We start from the raw sequence: 26602 nt of genomic DNA on the forward strand, positions 1-26602 counted from the left end.
ATGGACTCATCACCCTTTCCCTTTCCTAAATTTTATATGGAGGAGTTCAGTCTCAGAGACATGATTCTCTAGCCCTCTATCTTCGAACAGTTCTTAGGGCTCCTATCTTCATCTATAAAGCTATGATTTCCTTCCTTTCTAAAGTATTGAAAAATATTCTGAAATCCTTCTTCACTTTTGCCAAAGGCTTAGTCAACTAGCGAAATGAAAGAAATCTTTCCTTTTCAGACAAACATTTCAAGACAATTTCCTTTCCAATCAGTGAAAGTAGCCATGACCTTGTGAGAGAGTAATGCAACCATGCAGCTATGCAACCATGTAACTTTGGCCTTAATTTGTGACTAAGGAGTGTAATTTAGGAAGCCAAAATGGCTGCAATCTATTAAGTCTTTGATCATCTTTATTATCAATAAAAATATTCAGAATTTCATTTATCTGGTTCCTATGATTTATTTCTTAATTGTTTTAGTACACAGTACCATGCCCAAGCAATTATAATGAAAATATTAGGTCTAAAATAAAATGCAGTTTTAGGAATAGTCTTTGAGGCACCTTTTCAGTTTAATTACTTCTCACCTGTTCAACAATCAGCAGGTGACCTCCCTATAAAAAGGTGACACAAGACTTTCAAACCCATATTCTGAAAGAGGTGATAAGTGGTAGATACGTCCAGAAGCCATCCCTTTAGTGTCTGGAATATAACCTCTCAGGCCACAGTTTATATCTGCTATTTAAATCAGCTAAGTCGGAGTTCCCATCGTGGCGCAGTGGTTAACGAATCCGACTAGGAACCATGAGGTTGCGGGTTCGGTGCCTGCCCTTGCTCAGTGGGTTAATGATCCGGCGTTGCCGTGAGCTGTGGTATAGGTTGCAGACACGGCTCGGATCCTGCGTTGCTGTGGCTCTGGCATAGGCCGGTGGCTACAGCTCCGATTCAACCCCTAGCCTGGGAACCTCCATATGCCGCGGGAGCGGCCCAAGAAATAGCAACAACAACAACTAAATAAAATTAAAAATAAAAATAAATAAATAAATCAGCTAAGTCTCTAAACCTATAGGCTCAAACAACTTCTCCAGATGTTTGGGGTCTCGAAAGACTTTGTTTTCTTGGCCATGCATGCGGCATGCAGAAATTCCCAGTCCAGAAAACAAACCCATGCCACAGTTACGACCTGTGCCACAACTGCAGCAACACCAGATACTTAACTCACTATGCCACAAGGGAAATCCATCAAAAGACTTTTTCAAAAAGAACTCATAGGTATCACTTCACAAATAATTATATAAATGTATCCTATATATACATATACATTCACACACCCACACAAGCACATATACACACACAAAATATTCACTTCAGTGAAACTACCTTGTTCAGAGTATCTAAGTAGCATGCATCTCTCGTGTCTATATATTGTCTCACGTACAATTCATATCTGATACCAAATACTTCTACATGGGAAGCTATACTAAATCATGACTGAAACCTTTCCTGTAAAGGTTTATCAATTCAAGGTAAAGCATAAACATTAGAAGCCAAATAACCATGAAGAGAAAACGGTAAAATCAAATGTTTGTTGGAATTTTCTGGAACATAATGACAGCCTTAAATGAAATAATTAACACTACTGTCTGAACTCTAATCAATGAAATAGTATGTTCTAATACATAAAACTTGATGAATCATCTCAATTTAACTTATTAATTATTATAACGGACAAGTATATTTCAACCTTAAAGGGGCAAATAACACCAAAAGGAATTTTAAAATCTCTAAAACTTTTCGAATTATACAAAAATGTTTATAGCATCATAAATTGAAACTTATTTTTGAAGATGACTACTCATAGTACTAGTATAAACAATAAGCATCGTCGCTTTTATTTTTACAAGTATCTTAATTTTACTATTTTTAACTTTGGTAAAAAACAATGTGCAAAAGCAGCATTCACAAATAAATTATACTGCCATTTCTCATGGTCATTTTTTTTCTTCTTGAGGTCTCATGGTCATTTGTTTCAATTCTGAACTGAACATGACATAAATTATAAAATTATCAATGAGAATACTTACCCACCCACAAAGCAGAGGATATAAAATGCCAAATAAAATATTACAAAGGGTCCAAATGTTATTAGAGAAAGGACAATGCCAAGGCTTCCCCATCCCCATATGGATAGACTTGTCTGAAATAAAGCAGGAAAAAAAATTAAGAAATAATTTTTCATATGAACTAGAAAAGAACAAACCTTACACATAGTTTATATTTCTCCTTTTAAGCATTTATGGTACTGTTTCAGTTAACTGAAGTATTAAGTACACTCTTGGAAATTTATCTCCAAGAAACAATATACGAAATCTATATATAGAAACAAATTCATAGCATATCAGCAAAGATTTTTAAAAAAATCTAGTGGCAACATAAATGTACAATAAGAAGTTGTTACACAAATCGTTGAATGAGGAAGTTTCCATGTAGTACAGTGGTTTAAGGATCTGGCATTGCCACAGCTGTGGCACAGGTCACAACTGTGGCATGGATTCAATTCTTGGACCAGGAACTTCCATGTGCCGTAGGCGCAGCTAAAAATAAATTGTTGAATGATATGCTGGTATGAGAAGTGATAACAAAGCATTTATGAAAACATTTATACATTCAAAAGCATGTAGAAAAGGTAAAGTACTCACACAACTCAACATCAAAAAAAAACAGCCCAAATTGAAAAAAATAGACATAAATAGACATATCTCCAAAGAAGACCCATAGATGGCCAGTAGGTACATGAAAAAATGCTCAATGTCATTAATTATAGAGAAATGCAAATCAAAACTACAATGAGCCACCACCTCACACTGGTCAGAATGTCCATCATTGGTAAGTCTACAAATAACAAATGCTGGAGAGGATGTGGAGAAAAGAGAACCCCTCCAACACTGTTGGCGGGAATGTAAATTGGTACAATCACTATGGAAAACAGTATGGAGGTTCCTCAGAAAACTAAATATACAACTACCATATGATCCAGCAACCCCACTCCCAGGCATATATCCAAACAAAACTATAATTCAAAAAGATACATGCACCCATATGTTCATAGCAGCACTATTCACAACAGCCAAGACATGGAAACAACCTAAATGTCCATAGACAGATGAATGGATTAGATGTGATACACATATTCAAAGGAATACTACTCAACCATAAAAAAGAATGAAACAATGCCATTTGCAGCAACAGGATGCAACTGGAGATTCTCATACTAAGTGAAATAAGTCAGAAAGACAAATACCATTATGGTATCACTTACATGTGCAATCTAAAATATGACACAAATGAACCTATCTGCAAAACAGAAACAGAGGACAGATTTGTGGTTGCCAAGGGGGGAGAGAGGAGGAAGTGGGATAGACTGAGAGTTTGGGGTTGGGAGATGCAAACTATTACATTTAGAATGGATAAGCAATGAGGTCCTAAGGTACAGCACAGGGAACTATATCCAATATCTTGGGATAGATCATGATGGAAGATAAGAAAGGGAGTGAGGGAGTTCCCATTGTGGCTCAGTGGTTGACGAATCCGACTAGGAACCATGAGGTTGCGGATTCGGTCCCTGCCCTTGCTCAGTGGGTTAACGACCCGGCGTTGCCGTGAGCTGTGGTGTAGGTTGCAGACACGGCTCGGATCCCGTGTTGAGCTGTGGCTCTGGCGTAGGCCAGTGGCTACACCTCTGATTCGACCCCTAGCCTGGGAACTTCCATATGCCGCGGGAGCAGCCCAAAGAAATAGCAAAAAGACTAAAAAAAAAAAAAAAAAAAGGGAGTGAGTGTGTGTGTATACACACATACACATATGTATATATGGATGACTGGGTTGCCTTGTTGCACAGCAGAAATTGGCACAACACTGTAAATCAACTAAATAAAAATTAAAAAAAAAAAAGGTTAAGTAGACTCCAGAGTGGTACCTTTTTAGAATATTTTATTTTAAAATTTAATCCCAATACAACTACAGCATGACTTTTTAAAAGTTAAAACTTCAAGGTAAGAAATCCATATCTCACTAAAAATTGTTATTTTACTCAAACTGAGTGCAGAAATTTGTGAAATTATAATTGCACAACTTAGAACTTTCAGTTACCAAAATTAACCCTGAGTTTGACAAGACATCTCTAAAAACCCTATCCTTAAAAGTAAACAAAAAACCCTTTCATTTAGAATTATACTGTATTATCTACTAAAAATACTCCTTTTGTTCAAGGCAAACTGGACTTTAGCAATTTAAGTCATTAGGAATAAATAAATGTATTCAGTTCCACAAGTTCCTACATCCATTTGCCTTGTACTGTGAGGTATACAAAGAAAGCATTTGTCCCCCTCCTGCCATCAAGGAGCACAGAAAAGAATGTCTTATAGGAATAAAACAATTAGACACTGAACCAAAAGAAAAAACAGAAATCATTATAAGATGCTAAACTGACAAAATTAATGACCAAAAAACTATGGAATAGACATTAAGTGCTGCGGATTATGAAAGAACAGTTTTAATTTATTCCTTTGATCATTCACCAGTCACTGACTGCTCTTCCTTTGTGCTGTTAAGTTTAAGGTGCTAGAGATACCACAATGAATAAAACATACCTTCATAAGCCTATATTCTAAGAAGGGAAGAACAAGCACACTCTCATAAATTTACACACCTTCATACACTTGCATTCCATAAGAGGAAAAGACAAATAAGTAAACAAGCAGTTATATGAGAGGGGGTTAAGTGCTATGGAGAAAAACAAAGCAATTGCATATGGTTGGCCTAAGAAGCTTTCCATAATTACATGACCACATGAACAGAAATCTTAAATAAGATTTATCCAAGGAGAATTTACAACAGTGAGTCTTCCTACCCTCAAATAATATATTTTTTCCATTTATTTATACCTCCTTTTATATCCCTTATTGAAGGGATTTTTTTTTATTTCTTCTATATAAGCCCTACACAACTCTTGTTCATTCATATTTTTATAATCTTTTTTTCACATCCTCACCACTCATCTTTTTAACTAGAAGACAGAATGCCTGCTAATGAAATTTCTATTCTGCCCTCATGAGCTCCTCTTTGAATCAGCTGTAAATACTATTTTACCTACACAAGTAAACTCCCTGATTTCTTTCCAAGAGCTGTAAGTAGGTTGTGAGGTTTAGAATAAAGTACAGAGCAGTCTAGTCCTTCTGATACCTCTGCTGGACATCCCGTACCTGATCCACACTATAGTACTACCACATGACCAGCTAGAAGAAACAGATGGTATTTCCCAAGAGTCACTCAAAACCTTTTCCATGAAAAGAGTTCTACTAAACGTTCAAGAAAGCTGAAACCAGACTATAACCCAGATACTTTATCCTACCTACCCTCATCGCTGAGATTTGACCTTCTATTAGCAATATTACTCTTTCTTTAAAAACTTATATTTAGCTTGCTAGACAGTTTTCAAAGCTAAGCAACTTATTTAAGGATATATTCAGAGGTTTTAAAAATGAAACCAAGCAAAACGGCTCTCTGGAGATAAAGGAAAAAAAGGAGAATGTAACTGGAGGATAAAACACAGGGGGCTTCTCAAATACTCAAATGTTCTATTTTTTTAACCAAGTGTTTGCTTGAAACTAAATAAATGTGTTATTTCTCCATTTGTTTGAATCATGTCTTTCACAATCAAGGGAATTTTCAAAAAAGAATCACAATTATATAACATAGGAAAGATTATTTAACTCAATTATTTAACATGAGGGAGATGCTCAAGCAAGTCAGGGGCTGTTTTGCTTTGTATCTAACTTTATATCTAACGTTGTATTTAACTTCAAATATTCAATTATTCAGTGAAACATCAGAATAAAAAAATTTTCCAAAACTAAGAAATTTCATGTTATATTTAGTGTTCCCCTACATACATCTAGCTAATATTATAACCTCATTATGTGGTGAGATTAAGAAAAACTTTTTTTTTTTTTGTCTTTTCTAAGGCCGCTTCCTGCGGCATATATGGAGGTTCCCAGGCTAGGGGTCGAATCAGAGCTGTAGCCACCAGCCTACACCAGAGCCACAGTAACGCGGGATCCGAGCTGCGTCTGCAACCTACACCACAGCTCACGGCAATGCCAGATCCTTAACCCACTGAGCAAAGCCAGGGATCGAACCTGCAACCTCATCGTTCCTAGTTGGATTCGTTAACCACTCAGGCACGACGGGAACTCCCGAAAAACATTTGATCTAAAACCATTTAAAATTTTTGAGTTCTAATTAATTCCTAAGATGCTATAGGATGATAAAATTTAGGATTATTTTGTACTACAACAGAAACTTTACAAATTGAAACAGGTATTACCCCAAGAGTTGACCTAAAATGGAAGCCAAAAAATAGAAATAAATCTACAATACAGTGAATTACATTAAAATACTTGATACATTACTATTTTCTCCTCCAAACACTCCAAATACAATAACCAACACTGAAATTATCCATGAGACTGGTTCCCTAAAATCACCAACACATTAACTATGAGATGGTAGAAAACTTCAGATCATCTACTGCAGTACTCCTCTAAGCTAAATGGTCTTACATGCAGATTCTGATCCATTATGTCAGCAGTGGGGTCTGTGATACTTTCATAAGCAAGCGAACTGTTCCGACTAAGGACAACTATATATTTATAATTTTCCTTAAATGAACCTTAAGGCCCACAAAATCTTAGTCACAATTCTACAACCCCGAAACATCTGAAAATCAAAACTGTACTAAGCATTCCATATACATATCTCATTTATTCTTCAAAGTAACTTATGAAGTTGTCAAGAATATAGCATAATGCTCAAAAGCACTGTGAAATTAGACTGAGTGCTAACCTCACCTTTACTATTTTTAAGCTGTGTAACCACTCCATGCCTTCACTTCCTCACTTATGGCATGTAGTTTTCATGGGAAGTAAATGAGACCATGGTGTAGTGGTCAATTTTAGCTTATTATTATTTCTAATATAACAACAGAGAAACTGAGGTAAAGAAGTTTAAGAAAAAAATGATCCAAGGCCACACAGTTAATAAGAGTGGGATTTTATCCTATTCAAATCCTGACTCCTTTATGAACCTTACAATTTGTCAACTGACAACACCAAAGTTAAAAGGCACGATAAGAAAATCATGTTAAAATCATGAGTGCTTTACCTAAATATTAATCAACTTAATATGTCTCCCAAGAAAATAGGCAGAAAACTACTTGTAATGAGTGTAATAAATTCCTGGTTTGACTATAAAGTACATAAATAAAATTCCAACTTTTATTAGTTTATCCACATATACTCTACATAAATAATGGAAAGAAATTTGGTTTCAAAGGATGTTAGCATGCCCTGATACTTATATGTATCAGTTTAGCCTTGAGCAGAGAGACATACAATGTCATAAAAAATGATCCCTGCTGCCAAGATGCTTAAGAATCAAGAAATGACAATGCACAGAATCTTAACGCCTCCTGATAGTAGAAAGTAGAAATAATTTACATTGTGATATATTATGCCTATCAAGTCATACTGACATTCATCTCATTTGATCCTCATCACAGACTTTTAGAAAAGGTAGTATAACAAAGTACTAAGAACAAAGAATTAAACATTACAGGTTCCGGTGTGCCACTAACATTGCGTAACCTCTACAAAAATCCAGAATTCACACTAGCACAATGAAGGAGCTGAGTTGTGAGATCATCTCTCAAGTGAAGTCTATCTAAAGCAGACTGATTAAGTAACTTTGGTCTGACACAGCTAATTTGATGTAGAGCCAGGCACAGACTGTTCTGGCTGCACGTGGAAAGTGGGGCTAAGTGGAAACAGCTATTTTATTTTTTATTTTTTATTTTATTTTTTTGTCTTTTTGCTATTTCTTTGGGCCGCTCCCGCGGCATATGGAGGTTCCCAGGCTAGGGGTCAAATCGGAGCTGTAGCCACCGGCCTACGCCAGAGCCACAGCAACGCGGGATCTGAGCCGCGTCTGCAACCTACACCACAGCTCACGGCAACGCCGGATCGTTAACCCACTGAGCAAGGGCAGGGACCAAACCCGCAACCTCATGGTTCCTAGTCGGATTCGTCAACCACTGCGCCATGACGGGAACTCTGGAAACAGCTATTTTAGATCACATGAAGAACAGACTGTCAGAGCTCCCAGAGAATGGACCTTGGACTCTCATGAGTCTCACTGAAGTGAGTCAACCACTCTTAAGTTATATTCACCTGGTGTGTCTCAACACATTTCATAGCATTGAGCCAACACAGAGGGGTGAGAATTTTATAGCAGATAATACCTCAGGGCCAACTTGTATAAAACAATTAAGAGTTTAATAAAAAAAATAAGTACCCATAAGAAGAGCCTTACTCCAACTATAACTTGTTTTCCTTCCACCTTATTCCAGCTATAATTAATTGGAAGTTCTTCTCCAAGTAATTTCAATAGAATCTGCTTGTGACATTGAACTTTGGCCCACTCAACATTATATAATAATTTAACCAAGGTCTGCTACATAGAAGCTGCTAAGTATGGAACTAGTTAATTTATACTAACTAGAGAAGCGAAATGAAGGGGGGAATGGAAAGAGAACGGAGGAGGGAAAAAAAGAGGAAAGGCGAAAGGGCAAGAAAAGGAACAGAGAAAAGGAAAAAACGGCATTTAAGTCCTCCTCTCACTCACACCTTAAGACTTTAGGCAGAGTACACATTCTCACCAGCACAACCCACACCAAGCCCCCACCCGCAAAAAGAAAAAAAAAAAATTTCCCAAGAGTTTGGTTCTTTTTCTCCTACAGGATTGATGTATAGAAATAATGTTCTGTTGGCTATCTCAACATACCCTACACCAGCCTACATCACTACTTCCTTTTCAGGGAGGCAGCCACACAGGGATCATCATTATGTCTGTTAGCTAAGCTGGTCCCAAAACCCTCTTTTCATACGCCTGGGACTAGGAAATAAATATCCTTTTCCATTCACACCTATCTAAGATACCAAGTATCCTTGAGAAGATGACTAAAGACTAGTGTGATATGTATATCTTCTTTTGAGAGATGTCTATTCAGGTTTTCTGCCCATTTTTCAATTGGGTTGTTGATTTTTTTGCTGTTGAGTTGTTTAAGATGTTTGCATCTTTTAGAGATTAAGCCCTTATCAGTGGCAACGTTTGAAATTATTTTCTCCCATTCCGTAGGTTGTCTTTTTGGGTTTTGTTTTTCTATGGTTTCCTTTGCTATGCAAAAGCTTCTAAGTTTGATTAGGTCCCACTGGTTTATGCTCAGCATCACTATCACTAATTATCATCACTAACTATTAGAGAAATGTAAATCGAAACTACAATGACCTCACATCAGTCAGAATGCCCATCATTAGCAAGTTAACTAATAACAAATACTGGACAGAGTGTGGAGCAAAGGGTACCCTCCTTCACTGTTGGTGGGAATGTAAATTGGTACAACCACTGTGGAAAACATTATGGAGGTACCTTAGAAAACTAAATACAGAACTACCATATGACCCAGCAATCCCACTCCTGGGCATGTATTCAGACAAAACTTTCACTGAAAAAGACACATGCAGCCCTATGTTCACTGCAGCACTATTCACAATAGCCAAGATATGGAAACAACTTAAATGTCCATTGACAGATGAATGGATTAAGAAGATGTGGTATATATATTCAAAGGAATACTACTCGACCATAAAAAAGCACATAATAATGCCATTTGTAGCAACATGGATGCAACTGAAGATTCTCATACTAAGTGAAGTAAGTCAGAGAGAGAAAGACAAATACCATATGATATCACTTCTATCTGGAATCTAATATACAGCACAGATGAACCTTTGTACAGAAAAGAAACTCATGGAGTTGGAGAACAGACTTGTGGTTGCCATGGGGGAGGTGGTGGGAGTGGGATGGACCAGGAGTTTGAGGTTAGTAGATGCAAACTATTGTATCTGGAGTGGATAAAATGAGATCCTGCTCATTGTACAGCACAGGGAACTATATATAGTCATTTGTGATAGGACATAATGGAGGATAATGTAAGAAAAAGAATGTACACATATATGTATGACTGGGCCACTTTGCTGTACAGCAGAAATTGACAGAACACTGTAAATCAACTATAATAGAAAAAAAAATAAAAATCTTTAAGAAATAAAAAATTAAAAAAAAAAAGACTAGTGTGATATGGTGCATGCTTTCCATCCAGCTATTGAGCCAGAAGGGCTAGAGGGCCTTATCTCCAATAAGACTAACTGTCCAGCTGGCAAAGATAAGGGCCACTGGATCCCTGTGGAATTGCTTTTCTCCCTCCTAACTAGGGCTGCCCAGAGTAAGTTATATACACAAATATATATCAGCCCCTATATTTTTAGTTCTTTGGTAACAAAACTCACTCCCTTACAAAGGAAGTCTATTGTTTAATTTTTATATTTTTTTCACTTGCTCAATTTTTATCTATTTTCAAAAATGAATTATGTGCACATATGTAGGTAATTACTTTAACAAACACTTCATATTTTTTAGAGCAGTAGTTATAAAAGGTCATATATTACTATATAACTAGGACTCCTGGCATTCAATGACCAAGAAAATAGAAGAAAACAAAAAAAGGTGCAATTAATGCAGTGTTTTTTAAAAGAGATTGTATCAGTCACACAATAAACATACATAGTTTGAAGTAATAGCAGATACATTCATATGCATTTGTTTTTGGGTTTTTTTTTGGCCTTTTTTTTTTTTTTTTGTCATTTCTAGGGCCGCACCTGCAGCATATGGAGGTTCCCAGGCTACCGGTCTAATTGGAGCTGTAGCCGCAGGCCTACGCCAAAGCCTCAGCAACTCGGGATCCAAGCTGAGTCTGCGACCTACACCACAGCTCATGGCAACGCTAGATCCCCAACTCCCTGAGCAAGGCCAGGGATCGAACCCACAATCTAATGGTTCCTCGTCAGATTTGTTAACCACTGAGCCATGAGGGGAACTCCCATATGCATTTGTTAATTCAGGATACAAATTAAGGCTGAACAATCCCTCCCCATCTTTACAGCTCATACACTGGGAATCACTGAATTAGAGCCTAGAAAAAAAACTACAGTGTTGAAAAAACAAAAAGATCATATTTACTGAATGCTATTCCTTATATGCATGATGGAATATTTAAAGATGAAATGGCGTGTCTGGAATATGCTTCAAAATAATATGGAAATAAAAAAAGAAAATAATAATAATATGGAAATAGAAAGTAGAGTAAAAATGAAAACGGATATAGACAAAAATATAATTAGCAGTGAGTTGATAAATGTCCAAGCTGTGCATGACAGAGGAAGTTAATTACACTCATCTACTTTTAATGTTTGAAATTTTTCACTAAAAATTTTTTTAAACACACACAATAATCACAAAATTCACTTACACAATAAGTGCACTTGCATTTCTTAAGTAACCAAGGGATGAAATAAACAGCCCACAAACAGGCTACCTGTTCACAGCCCAGAAATTAACTTGGAATTAAAAATTCCTATGATTAGCTGCTAGTAGACCAATATATACTTTTCTTAACTGAAATTTAAAAAAATTATTTTAAATATGTAACTACTTTAAGTAATGAGTTTTAATATCCTATTTTATGTGTGGGTTTTATATTATTTTACATAAGAATTACTCTTTCAAAATAATTATTTGGGGATTATAATGATCCTATAATTAGGTAGCTATGTACTGGGCCTTAATTATACAAGGATGAATTGGGAAATTTCTGCCCTCCATACGTTCACAAACTAAAAAGGTAAAATACACATGTAATGATAAAATAAATGTGATAAGTGCCATAATAAAAAGATTTACAAACTGGAAATAAGAAAGATGATGCCTCCAGAGCGTACACAGTATTGACACGCATTTCAACTTGTCTTCAAAACACAATTTTGCAGTTTCAAAGAAAAATCAATCTCTTGTCTACAGTTATCCACTTCTTTCCACCAAAATGATATTACTCAAAACTGATAGCAAAGTTTATTTAACAACGTTTCGGTATTTTCAAAAATAAAAATTCTAAGTGAACAAAGATTCATAAATGCTAAGACTAAACAAAAGTGTGCCACAGGGGAAGTACTTTTTGATTCAAAAGTAGGAAAGAGAATATCATTTGTTTATTGAACTTAAGCCCAACCCTCGAGGCTATTTATACTTTTATCTCTAAATATATTTAAAGATTCCATTTATAAACAGCAACAAAGTAAGCTGTGAGGGATAAATGCACTATTCAAGAGTTTCCCAAATACTAAACATAACCAAAGACAGTCTTTTCAATGAATGGTGCTGTTATGTTAAAACACCCACAAGCAAAAAATTTTAATCTGAGACAGGGATATTATACCTTTCAGAAAAATTAACTCAAAATGGATCACAGGCCTAAATGCAAAACATCAAACTATAAACCTCCAGAAGAAAAATTAGGAGAAAACCTAGATGAACTTGGACATGGTGATGCCTTTTTTAAAAATCTATTTTATTGAAGTACACTTGGTTTACAAAGTTGTGTTAATTTCTGCTGTACACCAAAGTGATCCAGTTATATTTTTTTTCATATTTTTTTCATTATGGTTTATTACAGGATATCAAATATAGTTCTCTATACTCTACCTGTTGTTTATCCATTCTATATATAATAGTTTGTATCTGTCAATCCCAAACTCCCAATGCAGCCCTCCCTCACCACCAATCCCCCTTGCCAGCCACAAGTATGTTCTTTAGGTCTGTGTGTTTGTCTTGTACATAAATTCATTTGTGTCATATTTTAGATTCCACGTATAAGTGATAATACATGGTATTTGCTTTTCTCTTTCTGACTTTTTACATAGCATGACAATCTCTAGATCCATTCATGTTGCTGCAAAGGCATTATTTCACTATTTTTTATGGCTGAATAATATTCCCTAATATAGAAGTACCATCTTCTTTATCCATTCATCTGTTGATGGACATTTAGGTTGTTCCATGTGTGGCTATTGTGAACAGTGCTGCAGTGATGAACCCAGGGGTGCATGTTTTTGAATTACGGTTTTCTCCAGATAGATGGCCAGGTGTTGGATTGTAACATCATATGGCAACTCTACTTTTAGTTTTTCTGAGAAACCGCCATACTGTTCTCCATAGCGGTTGTACCAATTTACATTCCTACCAACTGTACAGGAAGGCTCCCTTTTCTCCACACCCTCTCCAACATTTGTTATTTGCAGAGCTTTTAATGATGGCCATTCTGAGTGGTGTGAGGTGGTACTTCATTGCAGTTCTGATTTACAGTTCTCTAATAACTAGTGATGACAAGTATCTTTTCATGTGCCTACTGGCCGGGTAATGACTTTTTAGATATAACACTGGACAAAATCTAAGAAAAAAATAAGTGAGAAAAGCACTTCATTAAATTAAAAACTCCTCATCTGTAAAAGCTAGGATTATGAAAATTAAAAGACCACAGGCTAGTGAAATATTTACAAAAGATACATCTAACAAAGGACTTTTATCCAAAATTACAAATAACTCTTAAAACTTAACAGTAAGAAAACAAATAACGCTGATTTTTAAAAATGGGCCAAAGACTTTAACAGACACCTCACCAAAGAAGATATATAGATGGTAAATAAATACATGAAAAGATGATCCCCATCATATGGTATCAGGAAGATATAAATTAAAACCACTACACACCTATCAGAATAGCTAAAATCCAGAATAACAACAACATTAAATGCTGGTGAAGATGTGGAGCAACAGGACTTACTGGCAGGAAGGCAAATCACACTGCCACTTTGGACGACAGTTTGGCAATTCCTTACAAAACTAAATATACTCTTACCATACAATCCAGCAATCTTACTCCTTGGTACTCACCCAAAGGAGCTGAAAACATGCCTGCACAAAAACTTGCACACAAATGTTTAGAGCAACTTATTCACAACTGCCAAAACTGGAAGCAATATAGATGTCCTAAAGTAGGTGAATCGATACATAAACTGTGGTACATGCTGACAATGGAATATTATTCAGTGCTAAAAAGAACTATCAAACCATGAAAAGATACTGAGGAACTTTAAATGCATATTACAGAGTGAAAGAAATTAATGTGAAAAGGCTACATATTGTATAATTCCAACCATATGATATTCTGAAAAACACAAAATTATATAGACAATAAAAAGATCAGTGGGTTTATGGAGAAATGAAGAGGCAGAGCACAGAACTATTAGAGTGAAAATACCTGCAAGATACTAAAATAACAGATATATGTTGCTATATTTTTGTCCAAAAACATAGAATGTATAATACCAACAGTGAACTCCAAGGTAAACTCTGGACTTTGCGTGGTTATCATGTATCTATATAGGTTTATCCTTGGTAAAAAATTTACCACTCTGGTGAGCGAGGTTGATAATGATGGGGGGGGGGGGGGACTATGCATGCATGAGAGCAGGGAGTATAGAGAAAATCTCTATACTTTTAATTTTGTTATAAATCTAAAACTACTCTTTAAAAACTACATACACAGGAATTCCCGTTGTGACTCAGCAGTGAGCAAACCCGACTAGTGTCCATGAGGATGCGGGTTCGATCCCTGGCCTTGCTCAATGGGTTAAGGGTCTGATGTTGTTGTGAGCTGTGGTGTAGGTCGCAGATGCAGCTCGGATCCCACACTTCTGTGACTCTGGCATAGGCAAATGGCTACAGTTACAATTGGACCCCCAGCCTGGGGAACTTCCGCATGCAGCGGGTGCAGCCCTCAAAAGGCACAAAGACCAAAAAAAAAAACCAAAAAACGAAAAACACTACATACACATACTAAGTGAAGTAAGTCAGAAAGATAAAGACAAATATCTTACAATATCACTTACATGTGGAAAATAAAATATGGCACATACTAACCCACCTACAAACAGAAACAGACTCACAGACATAGAGAACAGACTTGAGATGGCCAGGAGGTGGGTGGTAGAGGAAGTGAGATGGATGGCAGATGGGGATTTTGGGGTTGGTAGATGAAAAATATTGTATTTAGAATGGATAAGAAATTGGGTCCTACTGTACAGCACAGGGAACTATATCCAATCTTTTGGGATAGAACATGATGAAAGACAGTATGAGAAAAAGAGTGTGTGTGTGTGTGTGTGTGTGTGTGTGTGTGTGAAAAGACAGAGAGACTGGGTCCCTACGCTGTAGCGGAAACTAACCCAACACTGTAAATCAAGTATAATAAAAATTAAAATATTTTAATGTTTAAAAAACTACATACAAATAATCACAAATATAAGATGATTTATTTTACAAAGGAAGAGAATGACAAGATGCCACCGGTCATGAATTTCAATAAACTAGTAAACAGTCAGCCTTATCAATACCCAAAAGTACAAAACCTGAACAGGAGGTCCCGTCATGGCTTAGTGGTTAACAAATCCAACTAGGAACCATGAGGGTGCAGGTTCGATACCTGGCCTCACTCAGTGGTTAAGAATCCAGCGTTGCCATGAGCTGTGGTGTAGGTCGCAGATGTGGCTCGGATCCAACGTTGCTGTGGCTTTGGCACAGGTCGGCGGCTACAGCTCCATAGACCCCTTGCCTGGGAACCTCCATAAGCCGCATGTGTGGCCCTTTAGGAGAGACACACACACAAAAAAAAACCTGAACATCAAACCGCTCAAAATTCATTCAATTTTTGATAAAATGTAAAGAAACTTATTTTTACGTGATGTTAAAATTTATTTAGATTCATTTCTCAGTATAGGAAATAAAAGAGAAACATCTCTGATACAGAAACCCTTAGGGAAAACTATAAATACATATTATTTGGATATAAAATATACATAATCAAGGAAAATTGTTAGATGATCAGAATTTTAGCTGACAAAATATATAAACACACACTTCCACTAGCTTCACCTAGCTTCACCTTCTTCCAAAGAAAATTACACTTTCATTATTCAGGATAATGAATATACCGTATATAACCCTCTCATAATCTAATCTAACATGGGCAAAATCAATCAGATAGAGAATCAACAATCAAATTCTAACATTTTGTGGCACATTTTTTAAATAGAATTTTTAATTCTAAGATCTAATTTTTACACAAATGGAATTTATTTACAAAGAAAAGTTGTTGCTAAAAGGGAACAAGCATGCTCAAAACTCTGACAGTTCTACCTGCAGGAATCATTACTTTTCCCTCCCACAGAAAATCAATAGAAAAGCAGTTCTAGTCTGTTCCAACCTATCTCTCTGATTTTCCAAAGAGCAAGCAGCAGATTTCCTATAAAAATTCTTTACTTCGACTCAACAAAAATAAATAAAAGGTAACACAGTAAGCCTTAATAAATTACACCTTGAGTACCTTCAGGAAATCAGGTGTTCACAACTTGAAACCCACTGAGTCTCAGAAACATTATTTGCCACTGAGTTCTGGTTGCAAAACACCAAAGTTGTGTGTGTGTGTGTTTTAATTTTGTACTTAAATATGCATGATGCAATAACAGAAAAATATTCCTCCTAATTAAACACTCCAGTTTCAAGTCACTGATTATGGTGCCTTGATCAGCACATGTGAGGATTCACTACCAAAATACTTAGTGCAGATGGGCTAGGTCTCAGCTATCTGATTTCAGGACCCCATTATTAATCAATCTTCTAAATCAAGGGTCTGAGCCTGTCTCCTTTTCCACTACAGTCTTCTACACTTTCAGTCAGGTCTCCTCTCTTACCCTAGGATGCCAAAGAACCAAAAGCATCTCAAACATCGCAGTAGGTGCTTGGTCACTTTTACAAAGAATTTAAGGTTTGAGAAAGGGATCAAAAATTCGTATGTTTTATTTGAACAATATAATATTTTTTTAAATTCTGAATATACATTTTTCGGAATAAATGTTTTTTTTAAAAATCACATAAATATCAGGATTTCTGGCTTTTCTTGAAAAATAGAAAAATCTAGAATCAGTGGAATAACATCCCTGCAAGGCAATAATGGGATAAAAGTTGAGTGGCAACAATGCCCATGAAAATGAACCATGAATTCTTCAATACTGTCACAGTCCCAACACTTGCATAAGGTTTACCTGATATGAATCCAAGATGTGATTTACCATATCTTTATAGGTGTTTTAATGAAAGAAGCAAAATATTTATCTTTACCTATGTCACTATCAAAAGAGAAAAAATAAAAGATAAATAAGAGAGTAATGTTTAAAAAATGACAGATAACCCATTTCTTAATAGAAGTAAAGTTATAAATATATATATCTATTTCATGAAGAGATCTAAATTCACATATCTGATGTTAAGTATTTCCTTTTACCCTAATTTAGTCTGACAAGAGACACTTCAAAGAGGAATAAACTAATATCCTCAAGAAGAATCCAGTGGAGTGAAGAATGGAAAGAACAAATGGGGGCTGCAAAGGGGAAATTTCTCATATCTGTCAGAGTGGGAAAGAATAGAAGGAAATTAAAGAGATAAGGAAACTGGCACTACTTTCAGTATACACTGATACCTTTAAGCAGAAGAAAGCCTGCAATTCCCAGGATTTTGTTTTCATTCTCCTACAGTCCTACTACATATGCAACCCCTGAGTAATCCTGTTTTCTAATCCACCACTTTAACTACATCGTATGTACTGTTACTTCTGAAGCTGTGCCTCCAGCCCAGATACAGCACTTCCCTAGTATCTAAAACTTATATTCTTAAACATACTGAAAGCTTCTGTCTGAATTTCTCATGGGTACCTAAAGCTCATCAAGTCTAAAACTAAATTCATTCCATACCCCAAGTTTTCTATATACCCTTATTTAAAGTAAAAGGAGGCATCAGTGCCTAACCAAACACTGTTAAGAGAAATCTTAAGAGTTATCTAGAAATGCCCTCAGAACTCTCACATCGAACAAATTAGTTATATTTTACATCCAATATTTCTTGGGCCCCCTCCTCACCACCAAAGCTTTAGACAAGGCTTTCATTAGAGCCTGCAAGACTACAATTCCTGTCTGTCTTCTATTCCATCCTTATTGCCCAAATGACCTTTGAAAAAAGATTCTGAAATACCTGACTTTTACATGAGTAAGATCTGTTCTCTTGCTTCTGTCATCTAGGATGGATTACCTCTTCTGTCTAGCAAAACCTCCATCAAGTTCCCTTCAAGAACCAGCTCAAACTTAGGTCTTCCATGAAGTGAGTCATCCCTCATAAGCAACTCTCCTTCTTCCCAGATATAATGTCAGTGCTTGCATTGTCTCCCTTCCCCGTACTATTTAAAGTTCTACAGTAATTGGTGAGGGTTGCAGACAAGGCTTGGATCTGATGTGGCTGTGGCTATGGCACAGGCAGGCAGCTATAGCTCCGATTCGACCCCTAGCCTGGGAACACCCATATGCTACAGTGCGGCCCTAAAAAAAAAAAAAAAAAAAGGACCAAAAAAAAAAAGTTCTACAGTAATTATTTATATATATCTCCCTGACTAGACTAGATATTCTTTCATTCATTGATCAAGCATATATTACAGCCTAGCATGTGTGCCCTATAGCCAGCCCTCCAATTTTAGTAAGGATTGTTCCCAACCTCAAGAAGCTCATAGCCTTTTAGAGGAAGAGAATTGCATGCAAAATTATAAAACAACACAGTAAGAAAAATGTTAAAACAAGCATCAGCTATTACAAGGCACTAATAAGAAACAGCAGGTAATGTGACTCAGCCTAAAGGGGAGGAAGGACAACAAATGAGAAGAAGCATCCTGAAAAAGGTGACACCAAAGATTAGTCTCAGAGGATAATAGGACACAGCCAGGTGAGGTAGAGGGTAACTGATAAATAGAAGACAACAGGAGCAGGCACTGAAGTAAGAAACAGTATTCCATGAGGAAGCCACTGAAGGCTGTGAAAAGCATATGGGACATTCAAGTTTAAATCATTCTATCAACCATATGCAAAATCTGAAATAGACAGGAAAATCTATGAATAGCAATTATGGTCATATTATCTAAAAACCAGAAAGAGCAGAAGTAGTGGGGATGAAAAGAAGTCTTCATATTGGAGAATTATCTAGATGACCCAATCAAGAGATCAATAGATTGCATGGAGCATATAAGAAAGAGCCATCATCATTGCTTTTTAAATAAGCTTCAGTAATAACTGGCTGAATAGCTTGTTATCCCCAACAAGACACAAAAGAAGAAGGTTTGGGGGACAGTATGTTGCTTTGTGAGTGAAGAAGTGAAATTCAGTATGGGACATGTTCAGAATAGATACATACAGACCTCAAGTGAAGGTAGCCAGCAAGCAAAGTTAGTAACACAAGTTAGTTTCAAGGGAGTACTCAGGGCAAGAGAAATGTAGAATCTGAACTGATTACCATACAGAGAGTCATCTAAAAAAAAAATGAGAATGAAGGGTCATCATGAAGAGAGCAGTAAGTTAAGGATGAAATATTGGTAACATCAGCATTTCAAAGGGTAGAAAAAGAAAAATGAAGCCCATGAAGATGTCTCAGAAGGCAAGCTCAGAAAGGTATAAAAAGAACCAGTAGTAATGGATGAAGTCCTAAAAGCCAAGAATGATCAACATATCAAAAGCAAGAGAACAGTTCACAAAGATTAAAAACTAGTAAATGTCCAGGGGATTTGACAATAAGAAGGTAACTGCTAATCTTACAGAGAGTGACATCAACAGACTAATGAACATAAAACTAGACTACATTAGTTTAGGGCTAACTGGCAACAGATCTGTGTAAGTGCCAGACTCTAGGGAAGGGTCCAGTAAAGAGAGTACAGGACTCATGGAGCAGTAGGTGAAGGAGTCAAAGGTACAAAGGTATTAATTACCTCTGATAACTGCATGAGAGCTCAGTTTCCAGAGCACAGACTTCTTTAAGGGCTGAGAATATTTAACCTTATCTGCCCATAGCTAGCAAAATTCTTTTTTCTTTTTTTTTTTTTGTCTTTTTGCCTTTTCTAGGGCTGCTCCAGTGGCATATGGAGGTTCCCGGGCCAGGGGTCTAATCAGAGCTGTAGCTGCTGTCCTACACCAGAGCCACAGCAACGCAGGATCCGAGCGGTGTCTGCAACCTACACCACAGCTCACAACAACACCGAATCCTTAACCCACTGAGCGAGGCCGGGGGATCGAACCCTCAGCCTCATGATTCCTAGTCAGATTCATTGTCCACTGAGCCACAAGGGGAACTCCCAAACTTCTTGAAACATAATACGAGCTCAAAGATTCTGTGACATGCATGAACACATGAATAAATTCATGAGTCTCCCTTTCTAATATACTAAACACTCATTCACAAAACAACGGACCATAAAATATTAAAAACAAGCATTAAAACAAACAATCTGACAGGGCAGAGGGTAGCTAAAAAGAAATATTCTGGGGTTCCTGTTGTAGCTCAGTGGTTAACGAATCCGACTAGGAACCATGAGGTTGCAGGTTCAATCCCTGGCCTCGCTCGGTGGGTTAAGGATCTGGAGTTGCCGTGAGTTGTGGTGTGGGTTGCAGACCTGGCTCCAATCCTGCATTGTTGTGGCTGTGGTGTAGGCAGGAGGCTACAGCTCTGATTAGACCCCTAGCCTGGGAACCTCCATATGCTGCGGGTATGGCCCTAAAAAGACAAAAAGACAAAAAAAAAAAAAGAAAAAAGAAATATTCCCTAGAAGCATGTATCTGCACCTTAAGAATTACTACTTTAGGGAGTTCCCGTCGTGGCGCAGTGGTTAACGAATCCGACTAGGAACCATGAGGTTGCGGGTTTGATCCCTGCCCTTGCTCAGTGGGTTAAGGATCTGGCGTTGCCGTGAGCTGTGGTGTAGGCTGCAGACGCAGCTCGGATCCCGCGTTGCTGTGGCTCTGGCGTAGGCCGGTGGCTACAGCTCCGATTCAACCCCTAGCCTGGGAACCTCCATATGCCGCGGGAGCGGCCCAAGAAATAGCAACAACAACAACAACAACAACAACAACAAAGAAGACAAAAGACAAAAAAAAAGAATTACTACTTTAGACATTCAGTTACAGCTAATGAACTTAAAAATACACAAATGCATGATAGGGAGTGATGTACCATGATAAGATCTGTTCGGTCTTTACCATCCAAATGTAAAATCTACTTAGAAGTTTACTAAACAAATGACTAAATAAGAAATTAGTGTCACACTGTAAAAGGTCTGTGCCTATCCCATCCTCTCATCCACAGCCCTGAAAATACTATTATCCTACCTACTTTTCCCTCCTTCATCCCCAACCTTGCCCACACCAGAATGTACAACTGACACAAACACAGCCAACTTATGTTTAGCAGACAGTGTATATTTTGTGACACCAGGCTCTATCAATGATCTGAGCTGGATCTCAGTAATGTGAAAAGTTAAAAGCTGTTGCTAGCCAATGATGGGCAATGAACCTGAAAAAGGATATGTATATATCCTGGGACTGGAGGAGCCATTTTAAGGGGATATACAGGCCAATCAGTGAGCAAGGAAGCCAACTGAGAAAGTGAAATGAAGCAAGTACACTCTGAAAAGCGAAGAAGGGAGACTGCAGTTCCCTGAAAGAGAGAGAACTAACACTTTAGTCAGCTTTTTCGTTCCCATAGCTTTTTACTTCCCTAAATCCTCCTTTTAATGTGAGGTAACTGGGGTATATTTTTATTCCCTACAATGGACTCCCAACTGGAAAAATTCCTAAGCAAGATTAGATAAATGCCAAGAACACAGAAGTCTTTTGTTTTTCTAAGTCAATAAATAGATACTGCACACTGTAACAAAGAAATAATTAGGAATTCTGGTTTCTAATGCTAGCTCTGCTCAAAGATATCATGTGAACCTGGGCAATAAAAATGTCTCTCAACCTTTATTCACTCACTGCTAAAAGAAGGAACTGGATTATAGACTTCTTCTGCTTAAATGGCTTAAAAATTAATTTGAGATGATAGTGTGAGGAGTGTGTGTGGTTTTGTGTATACACAAGAAATCCAAAGATAGACTCAAAGCAACTCTTAGGAAGTCACTTACGAATGTAACTCCAAGAAAAAAGTAAACTTTGAGTATAAAATGGCTCTTTCCTAAAACCCTGAACTGGGTTAAATGTAACAAATTATTTTGCCATTAGGATCATCACTGAGGCTACTAGAAATCCAAAAAGCAGTACCTGAAATAAATGTAATATATCTATGTGAAAATATGAAACTGACATTCAGGACAAAAAAAAACAAAAAATACTAACCTGATACAGTACCTGCCTTCTTGGACTTCTTAAAAATGCTTACCTGATAGGAGTTCCCGTCGTGGCGCAGTGGTTAACGAATCCAACTAGAACCATGAAGTTGCGGGTTCGATCCCTGCCCTTGCTCAGTGGGTTAAGGACCCAGCGTTGCCGTGAGCTGTGGTGTAGGTTGCAGACACGGCTCGGATCCTGCGTTGCTGTGGCTGTGGTGTAGGTCAGTGGCTACAGCTCCAATTCGACCCCTAGTCTGGGAACCTCCATGTGCTGCAGGAGCGGCCCTGGAAAAGGCAAAAACACAGAAAAAAAAAAAATGCTTACCTGATATAGCTTAAACCATCTTCCAAGGGATTCCTTAAATATAGATCATCATCCTCTGAATAATAAGAATGTCCCCAACCACACTGGGCCACAGTTCCAAGGGTGGATTTCTACAGATGGCTTAATGGTCTCTGAGACAACCTGACAGAATAGTGCTATTAAATAATATAGGTACCTTAGAATAAATAATGACTCTAATATAACCAATAAAATCTTCTCTTGAGACTGTCAGTTGATGGTGATGGGAATAAAAGCAGCAGTGAGGAGCTCCCATTGTGGCTCAGCGGAAATGAACCCAACTAGTATCCATGAGGATGCGGTTCAATCCCTGTCCTCAGTGGGTTGAAGATCCCGCATTGCTGTGAGCTATGGTGTAGGCCAGCGACTATAGCTCCAATTCTATCCCTAGCCTGGGAACTTCCATATGCCACAGGTGCTGCCCTAAAAAGACAAAAACAAAACAAAACAAAAAGCAGCAGTGAGACAGTCACAGAGTTGATCATAATGGCATGACACCAGCATAAAGACTGACAAAAGCCTAATGGTAGCTAGAATTGTCACAAGGTAACCACATAGTTACTGCTATATACTGCTATATATATATATATATATCTCCTTCTGGTGGCCAGATATATATATATATATATCTCCTTCTGGTGGCCAGATACGTGTTGTATCCATAATTTCAGTCTACATCTCAAACTATCTGAAACCAGGCAGGGCAGCCATTTCTGCTGAATTGTGAAGTCTTACTATCTAATAAGGCTCTTCCTTCACTGACTGTACTGGTACCTTATAATAAAATTTGCATCACCCAAGGTAATTTCAGAATCCCTCTGTGCAGAATCCATCCTTTAAAAAAAGAGAGATAAAAAAGTCTAACATACCTAATACTTTTCATAAAACTATCCTATGTACCTGTTAGTAGGTCTCAATCTTCTAAAACTAAAGAAATAAAAATAATGACCTTGATTCTTTCCTCAGTACTAACGATACAAGTTTATATATACTATAGATTTCCCTCTTAACAGAAAAACTCAATTAGGTCTTCCAGAGTTGACATTAGCTTCTTAATTTTTTTTTTCTTTCTTGGCAAAGAGATAATTTGGTGAGGGTCATTTAATGATTTAGAAAAAAACAAATTAAAAAATGAAATACTTAAAGAAATAAGCAGACTTCAATTATGTCAGAAGGTCATTATTTAGTCCAAACTAAATCAGAATGGGCCTTACCTCAAAAACCTAAGAGATCTGATAACTATTTAACCTATCTTAAACCATTTAAATTTTCTACAGTATCCATTTATCAAGTGTTAACACAAAGCATTGTTTTCATAAAGATTCCATAGTGATAGGATGGCTCCAGATGTAAAGAGACTCTAAAAACCACTGCCAAGCCCTACCAATTGACTTCTATAGCAAAAGTAGGAGACAAAGAAATTTGACCGGCACTTAAGTAGATTAAAACCTATAAATAACTCCTTGAAGAAACCCAAAACTATTACATTACTCTTTTTTCCCCTATTTTTTCTTTATCATTATTTTCATTTTATTTTGTACAGTAAATAGATTTATATTTACTTAGACCTCTAAAACCATTCTCATAGGTTCTAAGGATATAAATACAGTGAAAGAAAAGAATGAAGGAGCACAACTTTACCTCAGTTTGAATGAAATGAACAAATCAAAACCATATTCAAAAAGCCAATAAACCACTGGGAAAAAACATAAACCTGTTTGAAAAATCTATTGCATAAGATATACCAAATAAGAGTTGATTATCTTAAAAAAAAATTGATCTTTGTCACTTTCTTTTTCAAGTCATCAGTATCTTATATAGGGGAGAAGGAAAACAAATTAACAAACAAAACTGGAAATATGTTAAAATGGTGCAGTCACTGTGTAAAATGGTTTGACAGTTACTCAAAAATTTAAATGTATAATTAGCATAGGACTGAGAAATGTCACCCCTAGGTATATGCCCAAAAGATCTGAAAACTCAAACAAACATATGTACATACATGTTCCCAGCAGCATTCTTCATAATAGCCAAAAGATGGAAATAGTCGAAATGTCCACCAATGAATGAATGGACAAACAAATTGTGGTCTCTACTTATAACAGAGTATTTCTTTAAAGGAATGAAGCGGTACTGACACATGCTACAACATGGATATAGTACATTATGCTAAGTGAAAGAAGCCAGCCACAGATGGTCAAATATCATATGATTCCATTCATATGAAATACCCAGAACAGACAAATCCATAGAGACAGAATGCAGAATGACGGCTGCCAAGTGATAGGGAGAGAAGAAAATGGGGAGCAACTATAATGGATACCATCTTCCTTTGGTGATGAAAATGTTTTGGAACTAGACAGAGGTGATACTTGCACAACATAGTGATTGTACTAAATGCCAATAAACTGTTCACCTTATTTTTTTTAATTTTTACAGCCATACTTGCAGCATATGGAAGTTACCAGTTTAGGGGTTGAATCAGAGCTGCAGCTGTGGCCTATACCACAGCCACAATAACACTGGATCCAAGCTGCATCTGTGACCTATGCCACAGCTTGAGGCAATGCCGGATACTTAACCCACTAAGTAAAGCCAGGGATTGAACCCACATCCTCACAGAACCTTTATCAGGTTCTTAACCTGCTGAGCCACAATAAGAACTCCTGAATTGCTCAGTTTAAAACAGTAAACTTATGTGATAGCAATTTCAACTTCACCTCAATTTTGTGAACACTCAAAAAAAAAAAAGAAAAAAAAAACTGGGTCAGTTGTTAGAAGACCCAATTTCTAGACCCAGGTTCTAGGCCAGCCACTTATAGCTGACCTCTCTTGAGCCTCAATTTCTTCATCTGTAAACAAGGTGGGAACAGATGATATCCAAGGTTCCTCTCATTAACTGGTGCTCTATATCTGTAGCTCTGATTTTTTAAACAATTGTACCATATAGGAATTTATCTGAACAACAAAGCATGAAGTACTGGTTAATGTTTTTGGCAGTTTTTACAGGAAAGTCATTAGAAAGTTTAACAAAATTGCTTCTCACAATGACTTTAAATAAAGTGGACATAAACATTAAAAGGCAAGTCAATGAAGAGCAACTCTGCAAAAGGTAAAACAAATGTGTTCTAAGATTACAATTTTCTAGCAGTCAAACTATATTCAAGGATAGAAATTAGAGAATCTAACCATAATTATAAATAAATAAATAGATGAAATTCAGAATCTGAAGAAAGGTTGGAGTAAATAACTCTCGGCGTTTTTCCCTAATATCAGTTCTTTTGGGCTTTGAGAGGTGCTAAGTATCATACAGTCTGCAGTCACTGAGTGTTAACAGTCTGTGTTTCTGATTTTGATTTAATCCATATACACCTAAAAATAAGGTAAACCACAAAAAAACTAAAGAGTCTAACTAGTGTTCTCACAACGCTACTTTTACAAGGGGTCAGACTAAAGCCACATAAGCACGCTTTCCTCAGGAAGCAGCCTTGGATATAGTCTAACATAATAAATATTGACCTGAGTTATCAGAATCTCCCACCCGACAGTACAGCAAAAGTAATTTTGGCCTAGAAAATTTAAGCCAAATGACTTCACTTGCTACAGCCAAAGAAAAATCTTAATAACATTCCTATGTATAGTGCGACTCCGTATTGGCAAAACTAAACTATGAAATGTGCCCACAAATGACTGAGAAATGACTAGCTGTGTACAGTTTTTTTAAAATAAATATCAACTGAGTTTTAGAAAAATGGGTACCATTCATATCCACCTAAACATAGGTAAATCAATGCATGCAACCCAAAAAGACAAAAGAAAAACAAACACCCTTTGGCATAATTACTCTTCAGTTTTCCTGCTGCTAAACACATTTGAAAACTATGAATACAAAAGACACATAAAAAAAAGTCAAGTCATAACCCAGCTGTTAAAAGCATCCTTTTTACATAAACTAAAT

General features: G+C 36.8%; 1 protein-coding gene across 2 annotated transcripts in view; it reads right to left on the minus strand.

Annotated features, from left to right (window-relative positions):
* Positions 1-26602, minus strand: part of SNX13 (sorting nexin 13) — a 119891-nt gene that overhangs the window by 78604 nt on the left and 14685 nt on the right. For both annotated transcript variants that reach the window (XM_047751956.1, XM_047751955.1), the window contains exon 2: positions 2074-2186. In XM_047751956.1, coding sequence (XP_047607912.1) covers positions 2074-2186 — 113 coding nt within the window. The remainder of the gene's footprint in view (positions 1-2073; positions 2187-26602) is intronic.

Source organism: Phacochoerus africanus, chromosome 11 (assembly GCF_016906955.1).
Source record: "Phacochoerus africanus isolate WHEZ1 chromosome 11, ROS_Pafr_v1, whole genome shotgun sequence".
In the NCBI taxonomy this organism is placed as follows: domain Eukaryota; kingdom Metazoa; phylum Chordata; class Mammalia; order Artiodactyla; family Suidae; genus Phacochoerus; species Phacochoerus africanus.